Source organism: Maylandia zebra, linkage group LG7 (genome assembly GCF_041146795.1).
Source record: "Maylandia zebra isolate NMK-2024a linkage group LG7, Mzebra_GT3a, whole genome shotgun sequence".
In the NCBI taxonomy this organism is placed as follows: domain Eukaryota; kingdom Metazoa; phylum Chordata; class Actinopteri; order Cichliformes; family Cichlidae; genus Maylandia; species Maylandia zebra.
In genome coordinates this window covers 64,444,366-64,470,952 of record NC_135173.1, presented here as the reverse complement: position 1 = coordinate 64,470,952, position 26,587 = coordinate 64,444,366, and the positions used below count along the sequence as shown (strand labels likewise).

General features: G+C 42.8%; 2 protein-coding genes across 6 annotated transcripts in view; both read left to right on the top strand.

The window, feature by feature from the left end:
• wwp2 (WW domain containing E3 ubiquitin protein ligase 2) overlaps positions 1–11,047 on the top strand; it is a 62,005-nt gene extending 50,958 nt beyond the window's left edge. For all 4 annotated transcript variants that reach the window (XM_076886898.1, XM_004566119.3, XM_004566117.3 and 1 more), the window contains 11 exons: positions 608–686; positions 2,068–2,139; positions 2,445–2,533; positions 4,306–4,465; positions 5,830–5,963; positions 7,066–7,206; positions 7,318–7,438; positions 8,271–8,375; positions 8,452–8,548; positions 8,912–8,984; positions 10,321–11,047. In XM_076886898.1, the coding sequence (XP_076743013.1) occupies positions 608–686; positions 2,068–2,139; positions 2,445–2,533; positions 4,306–4,465; positions 5,830–5,963; positions 7,066–7,206; positions 7,318–7,438; positions 8,271–8,375; positions 8,452–8,548; positions 8,912–8,984; positions 10,321–10,420 (1,171 nt within the window). In that variant the 3' untranslated portion in view covers positions 10,421–11,047. The remainder of the gene's footprint in view (positions 1–607; positions 687–2,067; positions 2,140–2,444; positions 2,534–4,305; positions 4,466–5,829; positions 5,964–7,065; positions 7,207–7,317; positions 7,439–8,270; positions 8,376–8,451; positions 8,549–8,911; positions 8,985–10,320) is intronic.
• Positions 11,048–12,738: 1,691 nt separating this feature from the next.
• Positions 12,739–22,260, top strand: adat1 (adenosine deaminase tRNA specific 1). 2 transcript variants are annotated; one of them, XM_004566116.5, is made up of 9 exons: positions 12,739–13,045; positions 13,274–13,342; positions 13,426–13,480; positions 13,566–13,696; positions 14,960–15,551; positions 18,463–18,608; positions 19,120–19,219; positions 19,306–19,392; positions 20,976–22,260. In XM_004566116.5, the coding sequence occupies exons 1-9, from the start codon at positions 12,862–12,864 to the stop codon at positions 21,106–21,108; spliced, it is 1,497 nt and encodes a 498-aa protein (XP_004566173.3). In that variant the 5' UTR covers positions 12,739–12,861; the 3' UTR covers positions 21,109–22,260. The 2 variants fall into 2 exon arrangements, with proteins under 2 accessions (XP_004566173.3, XP_023008937.2); XM_023153169.3 differs by lacking the exon at positions 12,739–13,045 and adding an exon at positions 13,057–13,120.
• Positions 22,261–26,587: the final 4,327 nt, after the last annotated feature.

Genomic DNA, 26,587 nt, shown 5'->3' with positions numbered 1-26,587 from the left:
GTTTCTGCATGCAAGTGTGTATTTGCTTGTGTGGTCAGTGCTGAAGACGTGTGTGTGTGTGTGTGTGCATCGGCGAGCTGCTTTTCATGCAGATATTTGCACGTATTTTTAGGCTGCTATTTCACAGAGGCCTCCTTCACTGTTTTCTTACACTGGATCCTGCAGGAGTGTGCGTCCGCGGCCAGTGCTCTGCTGCTGCGGTCGCCATTTCCTAACCCAAACCGAGATGTGCCTGGCAGCTCGGCAAGCACAGACCCGAAGCATTAGAGGCCTCCTTCTTCTTCACTCCCCCCCAAATCATCTGTCTAACTCTACTTCTGCTTCTCAGCCTCTGTGCTGCTGACAAGGCAGATATCCACTGTGTGTGCGTGTGCGCATACAGTGGGTTGGTGGAGCTTATACTAACACAGCTGCGGGGCCAGGCTCACCTCTGTCTTTGCGACTCAGACACTCGAGGGCTGTAGAGCTGATGCAAATTAAGTATTCCTCAAAAGAGGACGCCAAATTTCTGTTGGTCAGCTGACCTTTAGAGTTCTGTTGAAACTTGTAAAATTGACCAACTTTCTCTGTTTTCTGTGTGTGTGTGTCTGTGTGTGTGCGCGTGCAGGTCACGGCAGGGCGGTTCACCAGGCGCTTACGACCGCAGCTTCAGGTGGAAATACCACCAGTTCCGTTTCCTGTGCCATGTAAGTGTTAAATAGAGTCTGTAGCCACAATAAAACTCCCCACTTTGCTCACCTTGATTATTGCAGTCTGGATCTGTTCACCCAGAGAAGGAAAAAAAAGCATAATTCACTCTAAGACTGGAAAAGTGTGGCCAAAAAATATATTTTCAGTTTTCTGGACGACTTGGTTTTCAGGCAGTTATTTCCTCTCTACATAAACTCAAGACAAAACATCACTTTCTTTATTAAAACTGCACACCTTTCCTCACGAGCTACAGCAGTATAGGGCCAAACTAGAGAGAAACTATCGTTTTACACATCACAAGCATTATTGCATAGACCGTTTAGACTGATTGGGAGTTGAAGGCTACATCTGCTTGTGCACATTCTAATACTGTAGAAAGAAAACCTGTGAGATCCTGATAATAAGGGAAAAATGTCAGTTTGTGGCGTTAGAGTGCTGCCACTTTCAGTCATTACCGTCATAGAAGCGCAGCTGTTTACTGGTGCAAGCCTTTGAACAGGAGAACAGAGTGCACGTTCAGAATTGGAGAGTATTTCAAAAACGGCAAGATTTTTTTGGTTTTAGCCTCATATAAAATCTTCGAGTCTTTGACATTCTTAACGCAAAGTTGGACTTTCAGGAGGCTTTTATTTTGTAGTAGACACGGCTTTAGGAGCATTCACATGTTAGCGGCATGTGAACCAAACCAAACTGATTGGCAAGCGCTTTATATCTGTCAAGTGACATTTCCACTGTGACTGAACTCAGACTGAGCTAAGCTAAGCCACATGATGTCATTGTGGTTACGGGGAGGTCTTAGAGGGGGAGGCATCCATGGATCCACAGACAGCTTCAGATACCGTCTCGAAAAAAGAGAAAATCTCAGGTTGCATATGTAGGCATCGTTACCAGTTTGTTTATACTTATGGTGTCTGGAAAAATCTTTAAGCCCCCTGGATGAACTGGAGTTAGTTGGTATGCTCCAGCATCAAGCTCTTCCCATCTGTCCTGTCAGTCTTCATTTAATCTCAGTGTTCTGATTCATACTCAAGAAGATTTGATGAAGATGCCATAGCTTTATTTTAAATGTATTTGCCATTTTGTTAAAAATCTTTAAAAGTTGAACTATGTGTGTCTGTGAGCCATAGTGTTCTTCACTTTTTGCCGCTTTTTATCCTCCGTATACTTCACACCCAGCAGTCTGAGACTAAAAAGAGAAACATCAGTAATGAGATGGTACAGATCAAGCAGTGACGTGCTCTGTAAACGCTGTACCTGTTTTAAATGCTGACACATGTGAATTGTAGAAAGGGATTAGGATTGGGATTACAGAAATATCCTGAGGTTTTCTTCTCGCCTTGATGGTGGTGTTCTTTTTTTTCTTTTTGAAATGTGCAGTCTAATGCCTTACCCAGCCACGTGAAGATCTCTGTGTCCAGACAGACGCTGTTTGAAGACTCGTTTCAGCAGGTCAGAGACGGATGAAACACACTTGTTATTTTTTTTTTGTTCTTCTAGTTTACATAATGGTAACATTTAATAACTACATCTTATCTTATCTCTGCTTTGCATTGGTGCTTTATGTTATATAGAAAAACACTGTGATAAGGAATAAAGGGTTTCTGTGTGGTGAATTTTTTGAGGGCTTTTAATTTGAAAGAGCTTCTTGTATCAGGAGAATCATTTAGTTACTTTAGAAGCGAGTCTAGGAATGGCTGAAAGTGAGGCCACTTCTTGGACACCATCAACGTCTAAATAACGTGCTTTGTCATCAGATCATGAACGTGAAGCCATACGATCTTCGTCGCCGGCTCTACATCATTATGAGAGGGGAGGAGGGGCTGGACTACGGTGGCATCGCCAGGTGAGAGCAGCCTAAAACTCTTTCCTGCAGCTTCTCTTTACATCTTCAAATTCTGTCATTTTATATGGGTTTGTTAAGCTTGTTATGTAATCCAGGGGTTTTTAACGTTGGTGATGGTGTATTTCGTCTGTTCCTGCTGCTTCTCAATCTTTGCACCAGCTTCCTGTTGGGTAAAAAAGCAACGGAAAAACCAGTGGTGTTTAAATGACTGCTTTTCAAAACTTGCGATTCTCTGAAAATCTTTGTTTTCTGCATTGTTCTTCCCCCAGCTTCATTGTTTTATTTTAAAAATTGTCCTCTACAATCTTTTTGTAAGTAAAGTGAGAAAGAAATTTTGTTTTTAAGGTCAATTTCCTGCAAGATAGGGCATCGTTACAGTTTCCATCCTGACCCTGATGGTGGTAGCGTTGTCACCGTTATGATGCCTAAACCTAGACACAGTGATACCGATGTGTGTCTTTCCAGCCTGTAGATGCAGTAACACAATGGCGCAGATTTTAATCTGTTGTTTTTGTCTGAAATTGTCATTTTGATATAAAACTGCCTTTTCTGCCTTCTAGAAGTGCAGACGTGTGTGATAGTGTTGGGTTACTTGTTGCTCTCTCTCTCACCCTCTCACAACATTGCTGTCCTCCTCCATCTCTCCATCCGTCCATCACACGTGTCCATGCTGCCCGCTGCGTCTGCTGTCACTCAGGTCTTCCTCTCTGTACATGTTGTTATTTTTCCTCATTTTGTTCTCTTTGGTTTTGCATTGTGTCTCTGTCTCCGGTGTCACGTCAGTGGTTTTACCCTATGGTAGGTGACATCATGCTGTTCTACCACAGGGTAGAACCACGGACGGGATGTTGGGAGGTGTCTGCGTCCGTCAGTCCATACACCCTCCTCCCTAATATTCCCAAAGGGGAGAGGGCAGGGGCCTTGGGAGTGCTTGGTTCTGGTGCTGCAGCTGGTGGAGGGGGCCCTCATTCTCTCTAACGTGCATCCTTCCACAGTCTGTTTGTGTCTTTTTATTTAGTTCTACCTGGCTGTATTTATCCTAAATGTTATATGTTTTGTCTCCATGTAATTCATGTGTCAGATTTGGCTTGTAGGATGTGTTTATAACTATAAATGTACTTTCTATTCCCATCTAAACCACTTCAGAGTCATAAGAAATATCTTCTTTTTCAGTTAAAAGAATTGATTTAGATTAATAACTGGTCAGCGAGATCCATTATCAGAAATGAACATCATCTTAAGGATCAGCAGAATAAAGAGAATTAAACCCAACCTTATTTGGTCTTCTATTTGATTTACACGAGGCATCGATGAGCTTAAAGAAATCATCGTGTCTACAGGACATCAGTATTAAGCCGTGCCAGTGGACTTTATGTTTGGCAGTAATTTTAGAGTTGAGCTTGGCAACACCTTGTAATTGGTTCCTGTCTTTTTGACAAGAAGATTAAAAGCAGCAAATGAGTGAAAAATGAAGACGCTGGAAGTTTAGGATGATAAATGTCGTAATTATATGCTGCCAATGAAAAAAAGCACCTCGTTCTCGTGTGGGAGAAATGCTTTTTCATTTTCCTGCTTTTCTTATAAACTCCCTGTGATCATGTGCTCTTCTGTTGACTGTACAGCTAGTATAGAATGTGTTTTGGGGTTTTTTAAATAAAATAATAGTTTTGAGGTGTTTAATTTCAGTGTTGTATGTTACTGTTGGGTCCCTGCAGGATGACAGCCTTGTGTCTTCCTCTCGTGCATTCACGTCCTCTTCTCCTCTTCCACAGGGAGTGGTTCTTCCTGCTGTCCCATGAAGTCCTGAATCCCATGTACTGCCTGTTTGAGTATGCTGGCAAGAACAACTACTGTCTGCAGATCAACCCAGCATCCTCCATAAACCCCGACCACCTCACGTACTTTCGCTTCATCGGTCGCTTCATCGCTATGGTGAGCAGTATTGAAATCGCACAAAAACACAGTTCTTTTGTTACATCTGAGCCATTTTTTTTCACTTGATCGCCACATACGGCAACATTGTATCCAGATGTGTTTAAAGTGAAACCTCAGTTTAATAAACTGAAGCGACGCTCACGTTGGGAAAGCCAAAATGCAGATGTGATGTAGTTGAGACATTCCTCTATCGTGTTGCGATCTTAGTAATATTGTTACTTTAGCAGCAAAAATGTTTAACTAACCTTTGTGATTAGATGACTGCATTTCTAATCTTTGGTTAGCTAGTTTTGCTCACTGTTTAGAACAGATATCACATATTTTGGATTTTTCCTGAAAGTGCGTCACATAAAAGTCATTCCACAGGCTGTCAGCCGGGAAAGCTCTCGCTCAGAGCAGGTTTCGTTTTGAAGTAGTTTGAAGCATTCATGCACGGCATTCTGGGGTCAACTCAAAAAAATTTGTAGGTCCCAAAGCCGTCACCCTCCACCTTCCCCTCCATCTGCTACCCCACCCCTCACCCACACCATGACTTCACTGCCGCACCCAGCCCACACCCGGCAGCAGCTGCCTATATTTAGCCCTAAACTGCACATTGCTGACTTTCCTCACAAAGATCGTTGTCTCTACCCACTCCCAGCTCCCAAAGCCTCTCTGACTTTATTTCTCGTGTCTTTTCCTTACCTGCTTTGCTCTCACTTCGGTCACCCTCTGCTCTGCTTCCACAGATGCGGTGGGTCAGCAGGACAGGATAGTCTGTGACTGAGTCAGTGAGCGTCTGTGTTGTTCTTGGCTCATCGTAGCTCTGAACTCTCACAGGGTTTTTAACATTAAACAGCTCCGTCTGACTGAGTGTGCTCTCTCTGAAAACACACACACACACACACGAAGGAAAGATTAAGATGTGGTTTGGAGCCGTTTGTGGTCGCTGCACATGTTTATGTCCACGTCTGAGTCTTAATGATTTGCGTTGTTCTTGTGGCTGCAGTGATTTCAGAAATAAAAGCCCCATTCATTTTTTCTGCAAGTGTGATTGGCTGTTAAAGCGTTTCTAACACTTGAATGAGCTCAAAACGGCCCCCGTGTGAATCATCAGCATGGCGCGCGTCCGAGATGAAAATATGTGTAATTTGTCGGGCGTTAATTTGAAACATGTGCAACCAGAGTCCATAAAAAAACACTAATATCGCAGAATTACAGCAGGCCAAAAATAACCTCCCTCTGTCTCTGCTTTGTTACATCCAGGAACTCAAACTTGCGCTATCATCAGCCTAACCCAATTACATTTTATGAAATGTGAGCGGTGAACACCAGGTGGCGTCTCTTATTGTGGTTTCTAATGTAATAAATCCTCCCTGCAGGCTTTGTATCATGGAAAGTTCATCGACACCGGCTTCACGCTGCCTTTCTACAAGCGAATGCTGGACAAGAAACCCACTCTCAAAGACCTGGAGTCGATAGACCCGGAGTTTTATAACTCCATCATGTGGGTCAAGTAAGTAATGCAGTTATGATTCCTCTGAATCTGTGCGCTCTGGCCACCTTATGCTCACAAGGGTAGAGGTTGGCATGTGAGTTAGTTAGTTTTAACTAATAAAAGAAATGAACAGTAGGAGTCCAGGTGAATAGGTCATACTAAGCCAGTTATATCCAAACAACAGAAACCTGGATGCAGGAAGTCTGAAAGTCTTAAAATGCCTCCCAAACCACATTGATATATCAAGTAATTGTTAAATGACTTTTAGTTGACAAACCAGCTAAAAGCTTAGCTGATAAGACTCTGAGATGCTGCTCTGTTACATGTGCTGCTGACAGTGCTGATCACAAACAGTGGAGTAGGAGCGCCCTCAGCTGGACAGACTACAAAATTTATCAGACCACCACCTAATGTGAGGTTTTACTCTAAATTAGGGATGTCAAGGTCATTTTACATCGAGGGCCACATACAGCCCACTTTGATCTGAAGTTGACTGAACAAGTGAAACTCTGTCAGTGTAAAGAAGTTTCAGTACAAATTTAATCCCTGAGATGTCTTGTTATAAGATTAGGAAGTGCAATTTCAACAATACGCCTCAGTTTCTCTACACGATAAATGTGTAAAATTACAGAAAAGGTTCTGGCAGCTGCCCAGCCTGTCCCGTATCTGTAAAACATGAAGTTTTTGTTGATTCACAGCCACTTTTATTCAATTTTATTAAGATACATTTCTAAACATGGTGAACAGAAGCATGTTTATCTGTTGCTACTTTGAGTGATAATGACTCTCAGCAGGAAAATACAGGTAAAAAATTTATGCCCGCCTTTACATTTTCTAAAGGTATCCAGTGGGCCAAATTGCAGTTTTTGCCAGGCCAATTTTGGCCTCTGGGCCTTATGTTTGACACCCCTTCTCTAAATTAACAGTATTAGTAAATACATAAAAAAAATATATATATTTCTGATATTTTTATATTTTATGTATGAACTGCCACATAAAGGAGTTGGTGTCGCAGTTTGTTCCAAGAAGGCTGCTGGATTTAGGTCAGTCTTGCAGGCGACACAGAGAGGACGAGGTGCTAATGTTTTTAGTTTCATTATGTGTGCGTCTGTGTTTTCAGAGAGAACAACCTGGAGGAGTGCGGTGTGGAGCTCTATTTTGCACAGGACATGGAGATCCTCGGGAAGGTTTCCACTCACCAGCTGAAGGACGACGGGGAGAACGAGCTGGTCACCGAGGAGAACAAGGAGGAGTACATCAGGTCAGTAAGCAGAAATGGGGACAGTTGGGCTGATGAAGACGGATGAGCGTAGGAGAAACAAGGTCTGTGGTGGAGAGCAAACCATAAAAAGCAGCCTCTTTGTTCACGCAGCCTGCTGACAGACTGGAGGTTCACCCGCGGGGTGGAGGAGCAAACCAAAGCCTTCCTGGACGGCTTCAACGAGGTGGTGCCTCTGGAGTGGCTTCGCTACTTTGACGAGAAGGAGCTGGAGGTGAGGAAGACTTGTATTTATTGGTGTTTAGGCTTAAAATGTCATGAATCCAGCTGTTAGCAGCTCGTTTTACTTGTGTGTGTCTCCCAGCAAAAATCACACCACGTGAAAACGATGCTTCGTGTTTTGCCTGATCGCACCATAATGCCACTCATTTGCGCCCCAGGGTTCCACTGAGGATTTAAAGTCACACGGATATTTTGTGAATTCAGTGAAAGCCTGAGGCAGTTTAATCTCACACCATGTACTCAAATAAAGTTATTTGAGTGTAAATGTCTCAACCTTTTACACCATTAGCTTTTCTTTGAGGGATGGACCTCCCTGCACCCTTATTGAGCCGTTTTGACACCTCTTTAGAGATCAGTAAAGACGTGGTGTGACGACCATCAGAATAGTTTCCTGGGTTTTCCCCAATCATAGCTTTAGTGAGCTGTATAGGCACAGACCCTCGCTGACCTCATATGCAAACATTTTGTTCTGGAAGCAGACCTAAAACAACAGAACTCAGAAAAGAGGAACAGAAGGGAAAGAGTTCATGAGCCAAGAGAAAAACCCCCAAAACAAGCTGGTGGGGGGTAAGCTTGGACTTTTTTTTCTTTCTTTCTTTTTTTTTTGAAAAGTCTGAAATCTCATCCGACTTGAGCTGCAGGAGCCCCGTTTATCAGGAGGAAATGTGAGAATTTGGGCTGTAATCAGTAAAGTTTTATAAAGGACGTCAGGGTTCTGTACCACCACATGCAAAAATGTCTCTGAGCACACAGAGTGAAGTCACATGTGAGTAGTTTAAACTCCAAATTTTAAAGTAACCCCCCCGTCTTTGTCCTTTTTGCAGCTGATGCTTTGTGGGATGCAGGAGATCGATTTGGCCGACTGGCAGAAGAACACCATCTACAGACATTACACCAAGAACAGCAAGCAGATCCACTGGTTCTGGCAGGTATGGGCCTGTAAACACACACACCTACCACGCTGATGCTCCTAGGAAAGCGCTGACCTGAGCGTTTTTTCTGCAGGTGGTGAAAGAGATGGACAATGAGAAGAGAATCCGTCTGCTTCAGTTTGTAACGGGAACCTGTCGGCTGCCCGTCGGAGGGTTCTCCGAGCTCATAGGTACTGACTGCGTTTACAGGGACAGGAGTGTCCTGGTTATGAGGATTCTCCTGGTTTTAATACTGTTGTAAATAGATCTCTGCCTTTGCATGGAGGGACCTGTGATGTTTACAGACACTAACAGGAAATTCTCAAGCAATTGTAAGGAAATTGAGCAGACATTTAGCTCCAAACCAAAGTGCTGAAACAAAAGCTTTTCCATGCTGCTCTGGGAGCTGGAAATCCCAGAGCATTTTCATAAGATATAATAAAATTACTCACTTTCTTAATCATCTTCAGTTTGAGTTTCTGCTATGCGAGTCGGCAGCATTCAGCTTCCTGTTCAGGGTTTGAGTTTTGTTTGTGTGTGTGTGTGTCCTGCAGGAAGTAATGGTCCCCAGAAGTTCTGCATAGACAAAGTGGGGAAGGAGACTTGGCTTCCAAGAAGCCACACATGGTAAGATGCTGCCTCATGTTCTGCTTCTCCGAATCATCCATTTATTCATCGTCTCCCGCTGATCTTATTTAGGGTCGAGGGGGCGGAGCCTGTTCAAGCTGTTATAGGGTAAAAAGCAAGGTGTTTATTGAAGCGCTCCTCTGAAAAACTTAAAAAATAGCCTAAGACTAGCAAGGTTACAAACGAGAAGGACAGCTTTACAAACCTCACAGCGGATCACCTGCCTCCATCACCCTATCCCAACATCCTCCTCTGTCACATCAGTCCCTGCATGTCCTCTTTCCCTCCCACCTGGCAGCTCCCTCTTCCACATCCTGTCTTCAGTATATCCACTATCCATCCTCTGCACTCGTCTCTCTAACTTTGTCTCAGCCTGAGCTTTTCCTCTGATGTACTCGTTTCTAATCCCGCCCACTTAGCTCACTCCCAATGAAATTCTGAACATATTCAGCTCGGCCTCCTGTTATTTTGTCATCATAGCAGCTCTCGCAACAATCTTATGAACCTATCCTTCTGTCATAAATCACCCCTGACACCCATCTCCACCCTGCCTGCACTTTCTTCTTCACCTCTCTCTACTTAAATCACTTTCCTTAGATTACAGTCTTTTCACAGTACAGAGAGCTGCCGCTCTGAGGCTAAAATGAATGTACAAAAAGACATCTGATAGACAGATCAGCAGATTTAACTAAACGTCTTAAAGTGGACTCATTTCACTCAACTTCCAGCTCCAGGTTTTTATTCTGGGACTCTACTAGAGCAGCTTTGCATAATTTAGAATCCTTCTTCATGTTGTAGATGGTCTCTGTGCAGTCCCTCAGGTCATCGTCTGTCTGAAACGAGCAGCTATTCCTGATAAATTCACTTTTTTAAAGTCACATAGTATTCAGAACCTCCCTGACAAGAGTCACATTTTTTATGCATGTTTTACCATCTCAGGACCGCCCCTCTGTCACCTTCACCTCCTGGATTAGTATCAGGAGAAGACGCTTGTATCTTAGCTGTAACGCTTCTGCTACATTTCGAAGGGAATTCTCGTTTTAAAGGAGAAAGAAAAAGACAGTTGAAATTTAAGGACGTGGATTCGGACAGGATTTCAGCTACAAAAGTAATTTCAGCTAAAAATACACATGATCTAAAATGAATTAAAGCCACTGAGCAGGGCAGGTAGGATTTAAAACGGTTACTACAGGGGGAAAAAATAAAAATCAGGATTTCACTTCCTCTGTTTGAGCTGTGAGCAGCCTGGGAGCGTTTAAAAAAAATAGATAAATGTCACCCTGAAGTTCCATCTGTAAATCCACGCTGAGGTGTAACTCTGTCTCCTCCTCCTCAGCTTCAATCGTCTGGATCTGCCTCCCTACCGAAGCCTGGAACAGCTCCGAGAGAAGCTCCTGTTCGCCATCGAGGAGACGGAGGGATTTGGACAGGAGTGAGACGAGGAGGCAGAGACGGACGACACTTAAATCGACGAATAGTTTTTTGTTATTGGTCTTATTTTGCGTTTGTTTGTTCATCACAGGGCTGAGGAGTCACCTGTCAGCTAAACAAGCCCTCCCTGGGCGAGGATCATGTTAGTGAGCTAGTGAGCTGAATCATGGGATCAGGCTTGAGGCACAGGACTACACAGAAGAGTGAATGCTTACGTGTGTGTGTGTGTGTGGGTGTGTGTGTGGTTGCTCATGTTAATGCCATTGTGTATTTGCATATAAATGGTGTGTATGTGTGTGGATTAAACAGGATGACCACTCCCCCCCCTCCTTACTCACTGCTTAGAACCGCACCAAAACCAGACGACATGATAGTTTTAATGTCAGCAGCGACTCACAGCGACAGCACAGCTACCCGCAAATGCAGTACAACATATCTACCAGAGAGACGTACATTTTAAGCATATTAAAGCAGCGAGACGGCAGCGTGTGAGAGGAAGCTGTTATCGTGAACTAGTGCGCCTCTGTTACAGAGGTCAGAGAGATGAGATGCGATTTTATTTTTTCTGTTGATTGTGAAATTCAGTCGATTTCTCCTGTATATAACTCAAATAAATGAGATTTCAGTCATAAGATGTTTGGGTGAGGCTTTCTTTTTAAAATGCTTAATCCAGTGTGAGTGACGTAGGTTCAGCATTAATTGGTTTACTGTGCCGTGCAAACAATTCGAGCCACCCTTTGTTTCTTTATTATCAGACTTTCTTTTTTAAAGTGCTCTTGAGCAGTCGTTCTGCAGGCTTTCTGAAGGTTTTTCACAGCTTTTCTTTGGACACTGGCGGCTTTTTCACTTGAACCTGATCATTTCTTTTGTTTGTTAAGCTACTTGACACCAAACTCTGAGTCATTCAAGAATAAAAAGGCACCAAACTCAACCAGTACCAGACAACTTGGCAAAGAAACATTTTAAATGGTATCTTTAGGCACTTTGGTACTAGGAGCATTTCGCAAAGACACATAATTTGTTCCCATTTCTTTTGTTGAATTTATGAAAAATATCAACGATAACACAGTTTGACAAACACAAGCAAACACTATCAGTCATGGAGTGGCCTCTCCAGAGCTCGGATCTCAATATTATTGAAGCAGTGTGAGATCATTCTGATAGAGGACGGAACAAAAAGGCAGCCGGCTTTCAAACAGGAGCTTTAAATGTCCTTCAAGGAGCTCAGAGAGCTACTCCTGAAGAGTGCTTAAAGAAATGACATGAAAGCAGCCTCAGAGTTCAATCTATGGTGAAGTGTAAAGGTGGTCATCCCAAATATTGACTTTCAGGCCCCTTAGAATTGTACAGAATTGTACTGTTTTTGCCTTATATACTGTATTTCCAGTTGTAAATATGTTTGCACCCATGAGGGGCGGCTTGAGACTTTTGCACAGAAATTACATAATGACTTACAATCATTAAAGTGTATATAACTTCTTTACAGAGGAAAATTCAAATGATGATGGAGGTTAGCAATGTCCAGATGTCAGATTTGAACTTCACAATAACAATACTGTACTGTTGAAGAAAGATGAAATGATAACCTTACTCAAAATGTATTTTTATGTGTGGTTTATGATTAATTCCCCAAAATAGAATATTTATAAAAACATGCTTTGCATAGAAAAATTCACCATGTCACAATTGCTGTCGTGATTGCCATCATTACTGTGTTTAAAAAATAATCAACGATATTATTGAAATGTTTAGGGAAAATTTAAAAAAACGAACCATCTCTGTAGCTTTGTTTGTGGTTTTTGTTTTAAAAAAAATCAGATAATAAAAAATATTTTAAAGGTGTTTTACACTGATTATCAAGGGTAGCGGTGTCACCTTTTTACTGACAAGTTTCCTGAGACGGCTTGAGGAATGTTGACATATGTTATTTCACTGTCTTTGTAGGGGGGATTACACTCTGCCTGGGCCCCCCAGTTAGAGCTCAGCCCGAAGCAGTTTGAGGTTTGGCCGACTGGGTCACAATAATTGAAAATGCATGTTTGGATGTAACCATGCACGCAAACTTTGAGTGAATCTTCAGTCTCCCATTGGCCGTCCAGTTTGTGGCTCTGGGCACAACAGATTATGTCTACAGCGGTGGAAAGACAATAAATTTAGTGAGTACGCTGGAGAGGTTTACTTAATCAGCCCACTGGACACAGGCAAGAGGTAAGGGTGAGGTGGTTTGGTGACGTACAGAAGAGGGTTGGTGGATGTATTGACATAGGGTGCTGAAGAGAGGACTTTTATTGTGAAAGTACCTCTTCCTTTGCTGGGACCGGAAGTAACTTCTCGTTCTCATTCGCCGGAAGTGCACCGGAGTTAGTCGCAGTTCTAAATGAAAATGCCACCTTTGTAGTGTTCGGATGACACCGGGACATTAACGGTGAATTTAATCATATCTGAAATGCCTACTGGTGCTCACATCCGCCTTCCCCGTCGCTTTAATGTGGTGAGCGCGGATGAAGTCGCCAAGTTGTGCTACGAGCGTTTCAGTCAGCTTCCCCGCAGAGGGAAGCCTGAGCCGGGCAGAGAGTGGACCCTGCTGGCCGCTGTGCTCCAGATCACCCGCGGAGCTGACTCTCATTCAGGTTGTTCGGCAGGATGGACCAGTCCACTGTTCTGAAACCCCGGTTTCATTCATTTTTTCCCCATTTCTATCAAACGTCAGTGCTAAAAAGACATTTAAAGTTTTCTGAAGATGGGGAAAAAGGCTTTAAATTGTTCTAAATTATGTCCATAATGTATATTTCAGCGGACCTGTAGACACTGATATGAGTGAGGTATAGTGATGCGATATTTTTCTTTTTCCATCACAGTTGCTATGGAGGTTGTTTCTCTGGGAACTGGGACCAAATGTATTGGACAGACCGCCATGAGTCCCACAGGTGTGTGCAGATGGACGTTTTGTGTCTCAGATGCTGAAGGTGTCGATTGTGCAAACCAAATTTTGTTTTCCTTTTTAATTCAGGTGATGTACTTAACGACAGCCACGCAGAGGTCATTGCCAGGAGGGGATGTATCAGGTGTGTGTATGAACCCACCTGTGTCACTGCAGGCTGTTTGACTGTGCTGATTGCTTTATGTATATGTATGCGTTTTTATTTGCAGGTACCTGATCCAGGAGCTGCACGGGGCTGTGAGCGGTCGGGGCAGCTCTGTGTTTTGTGCAGCAGATGAGCGAGGAAAGTGGAAGCTTCGGCCCAGAGTTTCCTTCCTCCTTTTTACCAGCCACACTCCCTGTGAGTGTCAGCACACAGGACAGCGACAATAACGAATACAGTTACACACAGCAGAAAGTAGATGGAAAGAAATCAAACCAGATCTGTGTTGCTCACACAGAGAGTGGCTAGGTTATCAGCTGTAGTTACTGTGAGTTAATGTGAGGTAGTTTGGTAACTTACCCAGTTTAGATTTATTCTGTTTTTTGATTACATAACCCATTCTAGCAGAGTGTAATGAAGGTCTTTATAAATGATAACATGTAATAACTCCTGTTTGTGCCAGAGATGCAAACAAATAGCCTGAAAAGTCTTTCAGCTCTTGAGCTTTGATGCAGAGTTGATATGGCAACAGTTAAATATTCACCACTGATAACATTTAACATCCGCTTATTAAGCAGTAAACCTAAATATTAGTCAGCAGCGGCATTGTTAGCCCATAAATAATAAAGATGCATTTCTGATAAGGATTGTTAATGTTTAACTCTCCAACCTCTTTATGGTAAAATTAGTTCCATGAGATGATGAATAATTGAGGACTTGACATGATTATTCTTGTTTGTGAAGGAAGTCAGTCCAGCCTTTTCATGCAGAGAACAGGGATCATTTGTGATAAAGCACATTGCGCTATAACTGAGACCGGCACAGTTCTGTGGGAACAAAGAGAGAAAGTAATTCTCAAATCATCGTTGCTCACCTGCTCAATCATGTCTGATTTACACGAAACTTTTATGGTCCAAAGTTTGGACACCTGTAATGATTGCTGTGAAACGTTGAGAAAGCACCGAGTTTTTTAAATGGACTGACAATGAGGTGAAGTTGTTGCTGCGAGTAACGCAAAAGTACAAAGTTGCAAAAGCGAGTGAGAATTAAAGAATTTGAAGAAAAGCTCTCTGGAGCATGTACGGACTGATATTAAGCTTTAATAGGGCTGTCAAAAGTTTTCGCTGTCCACACTGCGACACATAAAGCACCGTTTTCAAATTACGCGTTTTCGAGAGCGTTTTCAAAACGCTGCATTTTCCATGAGCGAGAACGCCGTCTCAGTGTGGACGGGAGGCCAAAACGGAGAGAAAATGATGCGTTTTCAAACTAAAACGCATTAGTGTGGACGTAGCCTTACATTGTAGTATTTGTTATTAGCTGTGAGGCATTTGCAGGCGTTTTCTTTTTTGTTGTCTTTCAGACATATGCATTCTACCTTTAACCATACCTTTATCTATCTTGGCTTTAATCATGCAGAAGTGTGCCCTCATGCCATTTGTTTGTCCGATCTGAAACCAGGTGGCGACGCCTCCATCATCCCCATGACTGACAGCCAGCCTCAGCCCTGCCCTCCTGTCACATCAGTAAAGGGCCATGAACAGACTGATGGAGGAGGAGACCTGAAAAGGAAAGCAGAGGAATCCGGCGAGGAGCGAATCTCTAAGCAGCCTCATCTGGAGGAGACGGCAGAGACAAAGGAAGAGGACAGAGGAGACACAGAACAGCGTGGATCGCTGAACTTTAACAAAACATTGGAAACATCCTCACAAACCAGTATCTCTGCAGTCTTGGCTCAAACTGATGGCACTGGCCTGCATCATCAGGTCTCAGACATTCACAGAACAGGGGCCAAGTGTGTACCGGGTGGCCCAGCTGACCCTCTGCAGCCTGGGGTGGGGTATCACAGTCCGGGCGTTCTCCGGGTAAAGCCCGGCAGAGGAGAGCCAACTCTCTCCCTCTCCTGCAGCGACAAGATGGCCCGCTGGGGGGTGCTGGGCTTCCAGGGTGCACTGCTGTCCCATTACCTACAGGAGGCGCTGTACTTCAGCACCATGGTGGTGGGAAAGTGTCCATATGACCAAGAAGTCATGCAGAGAGCTTTGGTCACAAGGTAATGCTGAACCGGCTGCTTTATATTTTTATTAGTCATGCGCTGTGAAAACTTCACCTAAACAGATACAGAGCCAGTAATCACAACTCGTGATAATAATAAACACCAAATAGAGATATTGAAGGTTTATGTAACAGTTCCAGTCATGACCAGCATGTCAAGGACCCTCCTTGATGTAAAACAACGTTAGGTTCAATTAGAGTAAGCTAAATGCAGCAGATATTAATGAAAGTGAAATGAGTGCAATGACTTCACAGTTCAGTTTGGTTTCTGCCAGAAAAACGACCTGTTTGCAAACAGTTGCCTTTCAATGAACGAAGACACGTCCTCTCCACCAACTCCTGAGAGAAAAAACTGCTAAATGGTGAACTTAATTCTTCAGCTATTTTGCCAACTATCTAAATCATTGAATTCAGGTGTTCTAGTCACTACATGTGGCCTTCAGATTAGCTCAAGAACAGTTTGCAGAGAGCTTCATGGAGTGGGTATCTATGGTGGAGTAGCTGCATCCAAGCCTTACGTCACCAAGTGCAATGCAAAGCATCGGTGCTGTAAAGCATGAGGCCACTGGACTCCAGAACAATGTTGCATGTTCATGCTACCCTGTCTGTAAATGCGACAGACAAGTCTGGGTTTGGCAGTTGCCAGGACAACGGTACCTGTCTGACTGAATTGTGCCATGTGTAAAGTTTGGTGGAGGGCGGCGGTTATGGTGTGGAGTTGTTCTGGAGGAATTGGGCTCGGCCCCTGAATGCCTCAGCACACCAAGACTGTTCCTGTTTGGGGATGGCCTCTTCCTTCTCCAACACGGCTGCACACCAGTGCACAAAGCAAGGTGCATAGAGACATGGATGAGCTAGTTTGGTGTGGAAGAACTTGACTGGCCTGCACAGAATCCTAACCTCAGCCTGACAGAACCCCTTTGGAGCGAATTAGAGTGGAGACCGTGAGCGAAGCCTTGTTGTTTTAAGCAGAAGAGACGAGCTGTTCATCCTTTTGTCTCCTGGGAGACGAGCCTTACAGAAGATTGGATCAAAGAGTTCACATTTGGAATTTTTTTTTTGGGTTTTTCTCTACTCATTTTGTCATGTTTGATTATAAATTGAAGAGGATCTGGATTTCTGTTGTTTTCCTGCTAGATTACAGCTTCCAACGAATTCCACTGATGTCCTGCAGCTGATAACTTTGAGCAGATTTGGATTTCCCCTGTATTCCTCTGGGATTATTTATGTCAACACGAAACAGAGATAAGTGCATCGTCTCACCTGGATGTGCTCATTATTTGGTCAATCTCTCTCAAAATCAAACAAAACCAGCACTAGCTTAGAGAAGTTTATTGGATACGTATGATTCAAGAGATTTTTTTGGCTCTAGTTCGCTCCTGCTAAATTGCTTTGGTAAAACATCCTGCATTCAAAAAGTCTAAAAGGTGGTGTTAGGTAATATATATATAATCTTAAATGCTTTTATGCTGATTATTATTGGTTTATATAAGAGAGGCCCAGACTTCAGTGTAAAACTAGGTTACAGGCTGACCAGAAACTGCATGTTTTTTGTAGAATATGAGGAACCGACAGAGTGAGACTAAGTCTAGACAGGTTGCCCTGGCAACAGACCTTAGAAAGGGGAAGTTATTGCAAGCTGCACAAGAAGTTTTAGTGCACAGGCATATTAATAAATCAGACACAGAAAAGAGGAACTGAATAGAAGAAGTTTTGTGTGTAATGAAACTGTATGTGACGTCGAGAGGTACATAAATAACCTGGCTTCCTGTTTTCTGCTTGAGACTGGCTGATGTGAGCAGGCGTTTCTGTGTGTGCTCAGTCTCCATATCCCGGGATATGTAAGATTAAAGATCATTTTTTAAAGTAAAAGACCACTTTTGAGCCGTGTCTTTTTGGCCCTAAGAATCAAAAGAACCGTTTTTAACAGTGGACACTTCCTTTTTAACCTTGTGTGAAACCTCAAAGGTAAAAATCTGCATTTAATTAGAACGTCACTCAGTGGGTTCTTACATGTTACTTTAACCTTAAAAATGAACAGATCCTTGGGGCTTAATTTTCCAAGCTACTGCATTTAAACCAGTCAGTTACCAAGTACACAGATTTAGAGGAGAGCTGGTGGTAATGGGTGTGGCTGAAGAGGAAGCGGGCTTAGCCACCCTGGCAAGCACACCTTCAGGATCAGCATCCGGAGGGCTGAGTACCAGTTTGAGCTGGGTGAGTCTCCTCCCTGGCTCCATCTAAGCTGTGTTTGCCTACTGGGTAATGCTCATGGGATTCAGAGATTAGGGCTTTTAAACAGAGCCAGTTCCAGACCTTCCTGTATTTGGGATTCCTGGTCAAAAATTCCCACTAACACACTCCTACATTCCCAGAAATGTTGAAGCTGGTATAGTTGCAAAGGGTGGGCCAGCATCATATTAAGCCCCATGGATTAAGAATGGGATGTCACTCAAGTTCATATGCACGTGAAAGCAGACGAGCAAATACTTAAGACAGCATAGTGTTCTTGTTGCAGTGTGCATGTTGGACAGGCACCAACTGGTGCTGGTTTAAAAACCACTTCCTTGGGCCGTATAACCAGGATATCTTTCCTTTATCTGCCTTCTGACAGCCTAACATCTGTAATCGGGCTAAGTGGTTACATCAAGGTAGCTGTCAGTTTGTGTGATTATCACTTATTCACACAGACAATGAACTCTTTCACCCATGAAGATAATGCATTTTGACGCCTCAGTATGCAACAATAAAGAACTGCTTTGATATCACTTTAATCATGTGGGAATTTTCTAGCTGCTAAATTCTGTGGAATTTAGTGGAACACCTGCAGCACTGCAGGTGTTAGGCAGTGAATAGTCTTCATCAAATCAGACCACACTCAATTAAATGCAGTGCTTCTGTGCTGTCAGGTGCGCCTGTGTATCGGACCTCCCTGCCGGTTTCGCCGTACGTCCGCCCGAGCTGCTCCAGGCCACGTTGGAGTTTCCTTTCAGCCAAGCCCAAACTGAGCTCCAGCACCAGGCCGGCCAGGGCCGCATCTCCCCCTGCGGGGCAGGTAGGACTGTCCACGTATTCTGCAAATTATTTGTAAGTGCCAAAAAACTAGATGTCAACACTTGACATCAACCATGGACTATCCCTAATATAGTCATCTCAAAGAAGCCACACCCACCTGCAGCTTAGACCTTCTGTTTGTGAGGATCACCCAATCGGGAAATTGCTTTAGTTCCTCCACTTGCTTTAGTGGAGGAACTGAGCATGAGATGAGAAAGGATTTCAGATCAAGAGTATCTGCTAGACTCAGGGTGTCTGCCTCGCTGCAGGCCTCTCTCAGTTTAGGTCCAGTTTGCAGCTGTCTCTTTCTGTTAATGGTATCAGTTTTTTAATAATAATAATAATAATGTATACTTTATTGATCCCCGTGGGGAAATTCCTCTCTGCATTTAACCCATTCACTCAGTGAAGCAGTTTTTACGGTTTCAATTAAAGTTTTAATTGTGTTTAAACTGCTCCAGCACTGAGCTGCAATCTCGGCGTGTATCTGAGGTTTGCTCCCTGTGTTTCAGCCATCAGCTGGTGTAACGTAACAGAGCAGCCACTAGATGTCACCGCTAACGGCTACAAACACGGAGTCACCAAGAAGGCCCTGGGAACAGCAAAAGCCAGGTAGAACCAATCCACTGTCATCATACATGAGTACCATGTGAGTTTGCTGTGTTCTCAAACATCCCGGCGTGCTTCTCTGATTTCAGGTCTCTTCTGTGCAAATCAGAGCTTTTTCATTCCTTCTTGTCTTTGGTGTCGGCCACCGATCCCTCGGCTCTCCCCGACTCTCTCAGGTAACAAACAATTGGCTCTTTCAGAAACTCGCTGCAGCTTTTGAAAACGCTCCAACGAGAGCTGCAATATTTGAAGAACAGTGCAGCTTCTCTCAGTTTGTGCAACTCTCATTCACATAAAACTACGTGCACCAATCACTAAGGAAATGTTCACATCACTGTGAAATGTTCATTACTGGAAATCGTGTTATGCAATCTGACTGTTACGCTCGTATTAAACAGGTGGGGTTGGTTTGAATTCCTCAGTCTTAGATTTCCAGCCTGCTGTGGGTTAAAATGTTGTGTGTGCACTTTTTCAGACTTGTGTGCTATGCTGCTGCTGATTGGCTTCATGTTTACTGATCACTTTATGAAGTTATCAGGTGATTTTTGATTTTTTTTGTATTAAGCTTTCGTATTAAGGCTTCATCAAGCAGTGACCTTTAGCTTGCACTGGAGCAAGTTATAATCGAGTCTGAAGTGACTGAGCTCAGAGTTAGCAGCTTCTCCAAATCTAAGGCCATGTGGATCTCACATGCACCAGGTTAGGTGGAGAAGGGTGCTGTGTTCTGTTCCTTACCTCACTTTTGGCCATGAGTTCCGGGTAGCGGCTGGACTTCGGCAGGTTTCGGGCTCTCCTTTAGAGATGAGCTGAGGATGTGGTGTCCAGCTGTGAGGAGATTAAAGGGCCAATCCAGGACATGCTGGAGGTACTGTTTCTCTCGGCTGGTGCCTTTGTTCTGCTCTCATTTTGTTACCTGTTAAACTATGGATAAAACCACCACCGTGGTGCAGTCATGCCAGGCTGTTGCCAAATAAAGGACTGTCCAAGGCTGCTGCGGTTTCATGTTGCACTCGACAGGAATCTGTAAGGTTTTTTTCTGTGAAAATTGGTCCTTGCAGTTGAATCCCTGGCTGTGTACTTATATTAAGTCTGTCACACGGCTACTTTGTTTTCATCGTCTTTGTTTTTGGAGATCCTGTCACATAGTGTGCTGTGCTACATTTATGTGGAAGACTGGCTTCAGGATGACAGTAGGTCTCCTGAAAATGAATCTGAGAAAATGAAACTCTGATGACTAACAATGGAGGACAAAGGTCCTTGTGTTTGTCAGAAAACCTGATACGGCCCACACACAACAGACATATTGTAAACACTCAGCTCAGCACAATGACAGGACTTAATGACAAAGGTACGTCCGAGGAGGAGAAACGGCAGACGAAGGAGGAAGTTGCAGCTGAGGGAAATCAATCGTTAATCTGCCTTTTGAGAGCCAGTCCTGATCACTTTATCTACAAGATGTTCTTCTTTACTACAGTGGCTCAAGTAACCACGGTAACCAGCAGATATTTGAACAATCTGTTTCTCCTATCTAACACACAGTAATCCACTTTCTCCCTTTGAATGATGTATTTTGAATCTTTATTACAGAACTTAAACTTCAGCTCATTTTACGTGCTAACAGGTTGTAGCAGCAATCTGCACGAACAGTTTCAGCCAATGGGGTTTTTTTGTACTTCTGTAGTGGTTTAAAAGTAACTTAGAGTAATAATTTTTGCTTCTTGCTTTACATCGAGGATTTTCTTTTCTTACATGTGTCCAGGAAAGCAGAGCTGCAGACCTACTGGGACTACAAGCAGGCCTCCCAGTCGTACCAGCAGGCCTGGCAGCAGCTGCGCAGTCAGGCATTCCCTCTGTGGCCGCGCAGTGACAGAAACCTCCTCCTTTTCCACTGACAACTCACTCTCGACAGGCTTGATGACAAAGCAGCTTTGTTGTAGGAGAAACTCAGAGGTCAAGGGTCGCCCAAGGTTTGACCTTGTGAAACTCGGATTTCAAACATGCTGCAGAGAACAGAAAGGATTGCGGCACCCTTTTAATGAAAGGACAAGCTTGGCTTCTTTAATTTGCGCTGTCTTTTTCCTCTCTTCCTGTGTGTGTGTTGGCTCAGCTGGTCTGCAGTGCAGGTTTGCCTCAGCAGGACGCTCTGCGCTGTCACGCTGTTTGAAACTGTTGGTAATGCAGCACACACGATGGCTTATTTTCACAGTGCATGTCGTGGCTCCAGCTGCCTGGTGTTCTTAAAAGCGCACAGCCATTTATACCTGCACAGGAAAACACAGCCTCCAGTCTCACTCCTAGTTTGAATGCGTCCTGCACTAAAAACATGAAGATACTCCTGAAGTCCCAGACTATGTCAAAATTTGGAATCAAAGGAATTGCTTTAGTTGGTTTATCAGGTTGAACTGGCAAATTCTGGGAAAAGCTTTCTAATTTCATCGTAAGGAAACGACCAGCAGTTACTTTCTGGCAGTGGTTTGAACCCTGCAAAAACGTTTTCGCACCAGTTTGTTAACTCGGCATGTGTAGGACACATTGTTGTGAAGAAAAAGGTAAAGCTGCACATTTCTGCACAAACAGTTAGGTCGTTCATTCAGGACCACGGTGCAGGGACAGAGGATCAGTTCAGTTGGTGATGTGGCTCAGCTGATTCCTGCTATTTCCTCTCTGCTAATGACAAACAGCACATGGTGGCTTATGTCCAGGATGCCCTCAATTTTCTCATTCTCATTCTTCAGCGATTTTGAGCTGTTTTCATCACATCCATCGTAGAGATGCAGAGAACTGGGCTGCAGACATCTGATTACATCAGTGCAAGCTCGTCTGTAGCTCAGGGGAAAAATAACCACAGGTTGTGGCATATGGCTGCCTCTCCCTGCACCTGGTTTCTTCCTGGTAAAAGAGAGTTTTTCCTTCCCACTCTCACCAAGTGCTTGCTCATAGAAAGCTGTGTGTTTTCTCTGTATTATTATAGAGTCTTTACCTTTCAATATAAAGCACCTCATTGTGTTTTGTGTGCTGTATTAATAAAATTGAATTAAATTCTTTATATTGTTTTTTTAAATATATGGATAGTTGCATAAATAAACCTGAGGTTAATGCAAGTTTTCGGTTGGATTTTTTTTCCCTTGGCATGAGGGGATTCATTGTAGTTCTTTTCCATTAGAGAGAAAGCTGATGTTTCCAGAACTGCACAATTCAATAATCAGATGAATAAAAGCACTACAAGCCAAGGGAAAACAATATCAATCATATTTTAGATTCAAGAGAATCTTTTAACAGCTTCATAATTTTAGTCTGTGAGCGTTGGACTAATACAGAAAAAGCAGAGTTTTATATTTGAAGTATTGATTCAGCCCATGAGGTCCGATTAAACAGACCTTACAGGAAAACTGAACCAGGGGCAAACGCTCACTTCTTTAGACACACCTTGACCCCTTTTGCCTTCAGAGGTGCCTTAATTCTGTGTGGCATTAATTCGACAAGGTGCTGGAAACATTTCCTGAAGAAAACCACCCACAGTCACTTAAATCACCCATTCTGATGCCCAGATTAAACTTCAACGGGTCATCTTGACCCTAAATGCACAGTTTCTGCCACGTGAGTGGCTGATTAAGCCAGTAAATGTATCTGGCAGTAGTTAGACTTTAAAGGGTCCATGGCCACGGCCGACTTCGATATCACTGAACCTGAAGAACATGAATATCTGTCACAGATAATGTGGCACACAGTATTTGACAAATATTAGGATAATTTATTTATAAACTCTGACTCAGTAGATTAATGAACACTTCTGTGTATCTATGTGTGAATCTATTCCACTGTGATGTTTCCCAGTTGGAGCTTCGACTTCCAGAGATGCTCCAAATGATTTCAAGAGAATAACTCATGTTATCAGCAAAGACTATGGATTTATTAGAAAGACCAGGGGCTTGAGGGAAATAAATGAGGTGATGCATTTTAAGAGCAACAGTATTTAAAACTGTCCCCTTTAAAAAGAAGTGAGCTTGAACTCTGCTGTAAAGGCGTCGGATTGAAAACTTCATGCTTTTCCAGTAGATTAAGTCTGAAAGGTGAGGGCTAATGAAGTTAATCTACGTTGATGCCTTATAAGACATAAAGTATAAAAAAAACTAGGAAATGTCAGCTTTTGCTGCATGGAGCATTTTTGTGTTACATCTTTTTACAAGCCTGTCAACACGATCAGTGCTCATCATTAAATCTCTAGGTTTTTATTAAAGTGGACGATTCTGCCTTTAATTGTGCGCCTCTTCCTCGGACCCCCTTACATCATCATGTAGTGTTTATGTGTATGAAGCATTAAAAATAGGGACACAGCTGTGAAACTCTACAGTGCAACCACCAAGTCAAAGACCACACCGTAAATTTTACATTAGTTTTTATTGGTCAGGTCTTCCAGCTACCTTCCCTTTATCAGATATCTAAAATTTATTTATGTCTTTAAGATATGTTTTATATTCATACAACACTGATGAAATAAGAATTACCAATGCATATTACACAACATCAGACAGTGAACCAGCTTTGTGGAGCGCAGACATGAAAACTGCAACGAGGTCAAATGATGGGTGGAAACCAGCACCAGAAACTACAGGTGCAACTAAAAGTTCAGCCTCAGATACGGTGGCCCCTAGAGACAAAGCACGTACAAACTCCAAAACACTTGCAAACTCCAAAACACATGCAAATTCCAAAACACATGCAAACTAAAAAACACTTGCAAACTAAAAAGCACATGCAAACTCCAAAACACGTACAAACTCCAAAACACTTGCAAACTCAAAAACACTTGCAAACTCAAAAACACAACGGAAGTGCTCCAGGACGCTAGGGGCAGTGTTGAGCTTTTGTTACCTAGTAACTACACAAGCCAGGAAGTACCAATGACCGGATTTGGGGTTTGCAGCCTTAAAGGCCGCATTTTAAGGCCGATTACCTCACAGCGACAAGAGAAGGCTTTCCGAATTCAAAGGCTGCCCGAAATGCGGCCCTGAAATGCGTCCTTAATTTCCCTGAATTTTAAGGATGGGTCGGTGTAGCCTTCATGGCCCAACATATCCCAGACTTCATAGTGCGGTGGTGGTGTGGATAATTTTGCCGGAAAAAAAACGGTGGAAGCGGAGCGGAGGAAGAGTAAACTTTCAGAAGTAAGTACTGAATATTATGTCACTTATTTATGCGCAAATATTTTTTTTAATGAAGAACATGAAACCATTATTGTTGGCCACATGTCGGGAAAGTTGACATTAGCGATGTTTGTACTTTCAGAATTAACTTGGTTTTAAAGCCTTTACTTTAATAAATATATATATATAGTCGACCTTAATCTTACAGAGATGATTTTGTGGATAATTAAAGTCAGTCATATATCCACAAACACAACAAGCTGAAAGTCAGTGATGCTGCTCAGTTCGCAGTCATGAATATCACGGCACAAGCAGGATTCACTGCACTGTTAACGTTAGCTATGTTATATTGCTGCCTCTGTTCAGTGGTGTCGAGCCAAACGGACTTTAACGTGTGTTTGAACGAGCTGACGGTTCACTCGTTAAGCTGAAAGAAAGATGCTTTAATCACAGCAGTCACACATGTGTCCACTGTACCATCTGGGAACTCTTTTTGTTTAGCACTCGTAATAACACAAACACTAAATCCTGCTTCTCTTGTCCTGTTTTGTAGCAGTGTGTACACCTGAGACTGTCACCTGTCTGTCTGTCCTGCACTCTCTCTCTGTTTCTTTCTCTCTGATTGTGGAATAAAAGTATGAACATGTGTTTATAAGTTACACTTGTGTTTGAATCCTGCAGCTTATCACACATTTGATTTCCATGTGTGACAACTGCAAGTGTCCAGAGTGAGGACAGACTGAGGGACCCACTGCTGCACATCATCTGTGAGGCTTTGCATCCCTGATGATCCACCGAACTCAACAGTGTGTGAGGAAGAGGAGGAGGAAGAGCCAGCAGCAGCTGACAGATGGAGAGAATAGACAGACTGTTCCCTGTTTGTGAAGGACTGCTAGAAAAGTTTAACATAACTAACTGTCCTGAATCAGTCTTATTAGGTAATGTTCAAATAATTTTATCCTCCCAGTGTTTTCAGTGTGGGAGAAAGTACTCAGGGCCTTCAAGTTACACACTATGAAAGGCAGCAACAAGTGTAATATTCAGAAACCTAAAGTATGTATCAGCAGCAGAATGGAGCTAAAAATAAATGTTTGTTTCAGTTCTATGAAGCTTTGAGTATTTTGGATTAGTAGCACTGCTGTGTTTGTTGCATCATATTGCTGTAATTGTTTATATGCTTTATATATTCTGAGGTAAGTTGATCTATAGTGTTACATCATATTCTATAAGGATGTTATGTGTTTGTATACTTCCTGCCCAGTTTGACCCATTTAGCAGAAGTCAGCCTGTTTAAGGCTCTGATGTCTATTCTGTGTGACTTAAAGCAGTTATGACATGGTCTGATTTTCTCACCCAATAAAGGAATATTTCATATATCAGTCTACTCTTCATTTTATCAGAAACAGTTATCACAGCTTGTACATTTTCTTTTTATAAATATATGTAAGCAATGAGCCAAATTTAGTAATGCCAACATACTGAAGTAACAACATTTGTCTCTGATATATGATACACCTATATATACAGTGTCAAAGATACTTGTCTTTGAGTGAAGATTTAAGGTGATAAGACATAACTGCAACTTGAATCTGTACTGGTCAGTATTTGACACAGAGTTCATGTTCACTGCTGTAATAGCTAATAATTAATATAATAACTATAATATTGGCCATATTATATTTACATTACCAAAGTGATATGACTTTAGTCTCATGAACAACATTAGCTAATTGTTATTTACTAACTTAAATGACTATTCAGTACAGAAGCCCAAAAATCATGTTTTACTGTCCTGTGGTCTCAGCCTCAGATACTTATCAAATCACACAAAGCTCTTGTAGAAACAAACAAATGAACAAAATATATTCTCCCTCATTTCTGTCAAACCAAGTTGTATGACACGTTTCCAGCGGTTAGTATCATGGTTGCTAGGCAACCTGGGAAGCGCGACAGAGACTAGACCGTCCCATACAGACAAACTTGCCGTTTATTTTGCAAATAGAGCTCAACACTGCCCCTAGCATCCTGGAGCACTTCCGTTGTGTTTTTGAATTTGCATGTGTTTTTGAGTTTGCAAGTGTTTTGGAGTTTGTATGTGTTTTGGAGTTTGCATGTGCTTTTTAGTTTGCAAGTGTTTTTTAGTTTGCAAGTGTTTTTTAGTTTGCATGTGTTTTTTAGTTTGCATGTGTTTTGGAATTTGCATGTGTTTTGGAGTTTGTACGTGCTT

Excerpts from the sequence above, each read along its gene's own strand:
- adat1 (XM_004566116.5), top strand. The coding sequence starts at position 12,862 with ATGCCTACTGGTGCTCACATCCGCCTTCCCCGTCGCTTTAATGTGGTG. Across the intron at positions 15,552-18,462 it reads CAGAGAGCTTTGGTCACAAG|GTGCGCCTGTGTATCGGACC; the intron begins GTAATGCTGAAC and ends CTGTGCTGTCAG. Across the intron at positions 19,393-20,975 it reads GCTCTCCCCGACTCTCTCAG|GAAAGCAGAGCTGCAGACCT; the intron begins GTAACAAACAAT and ends ACATGTGTCCAG.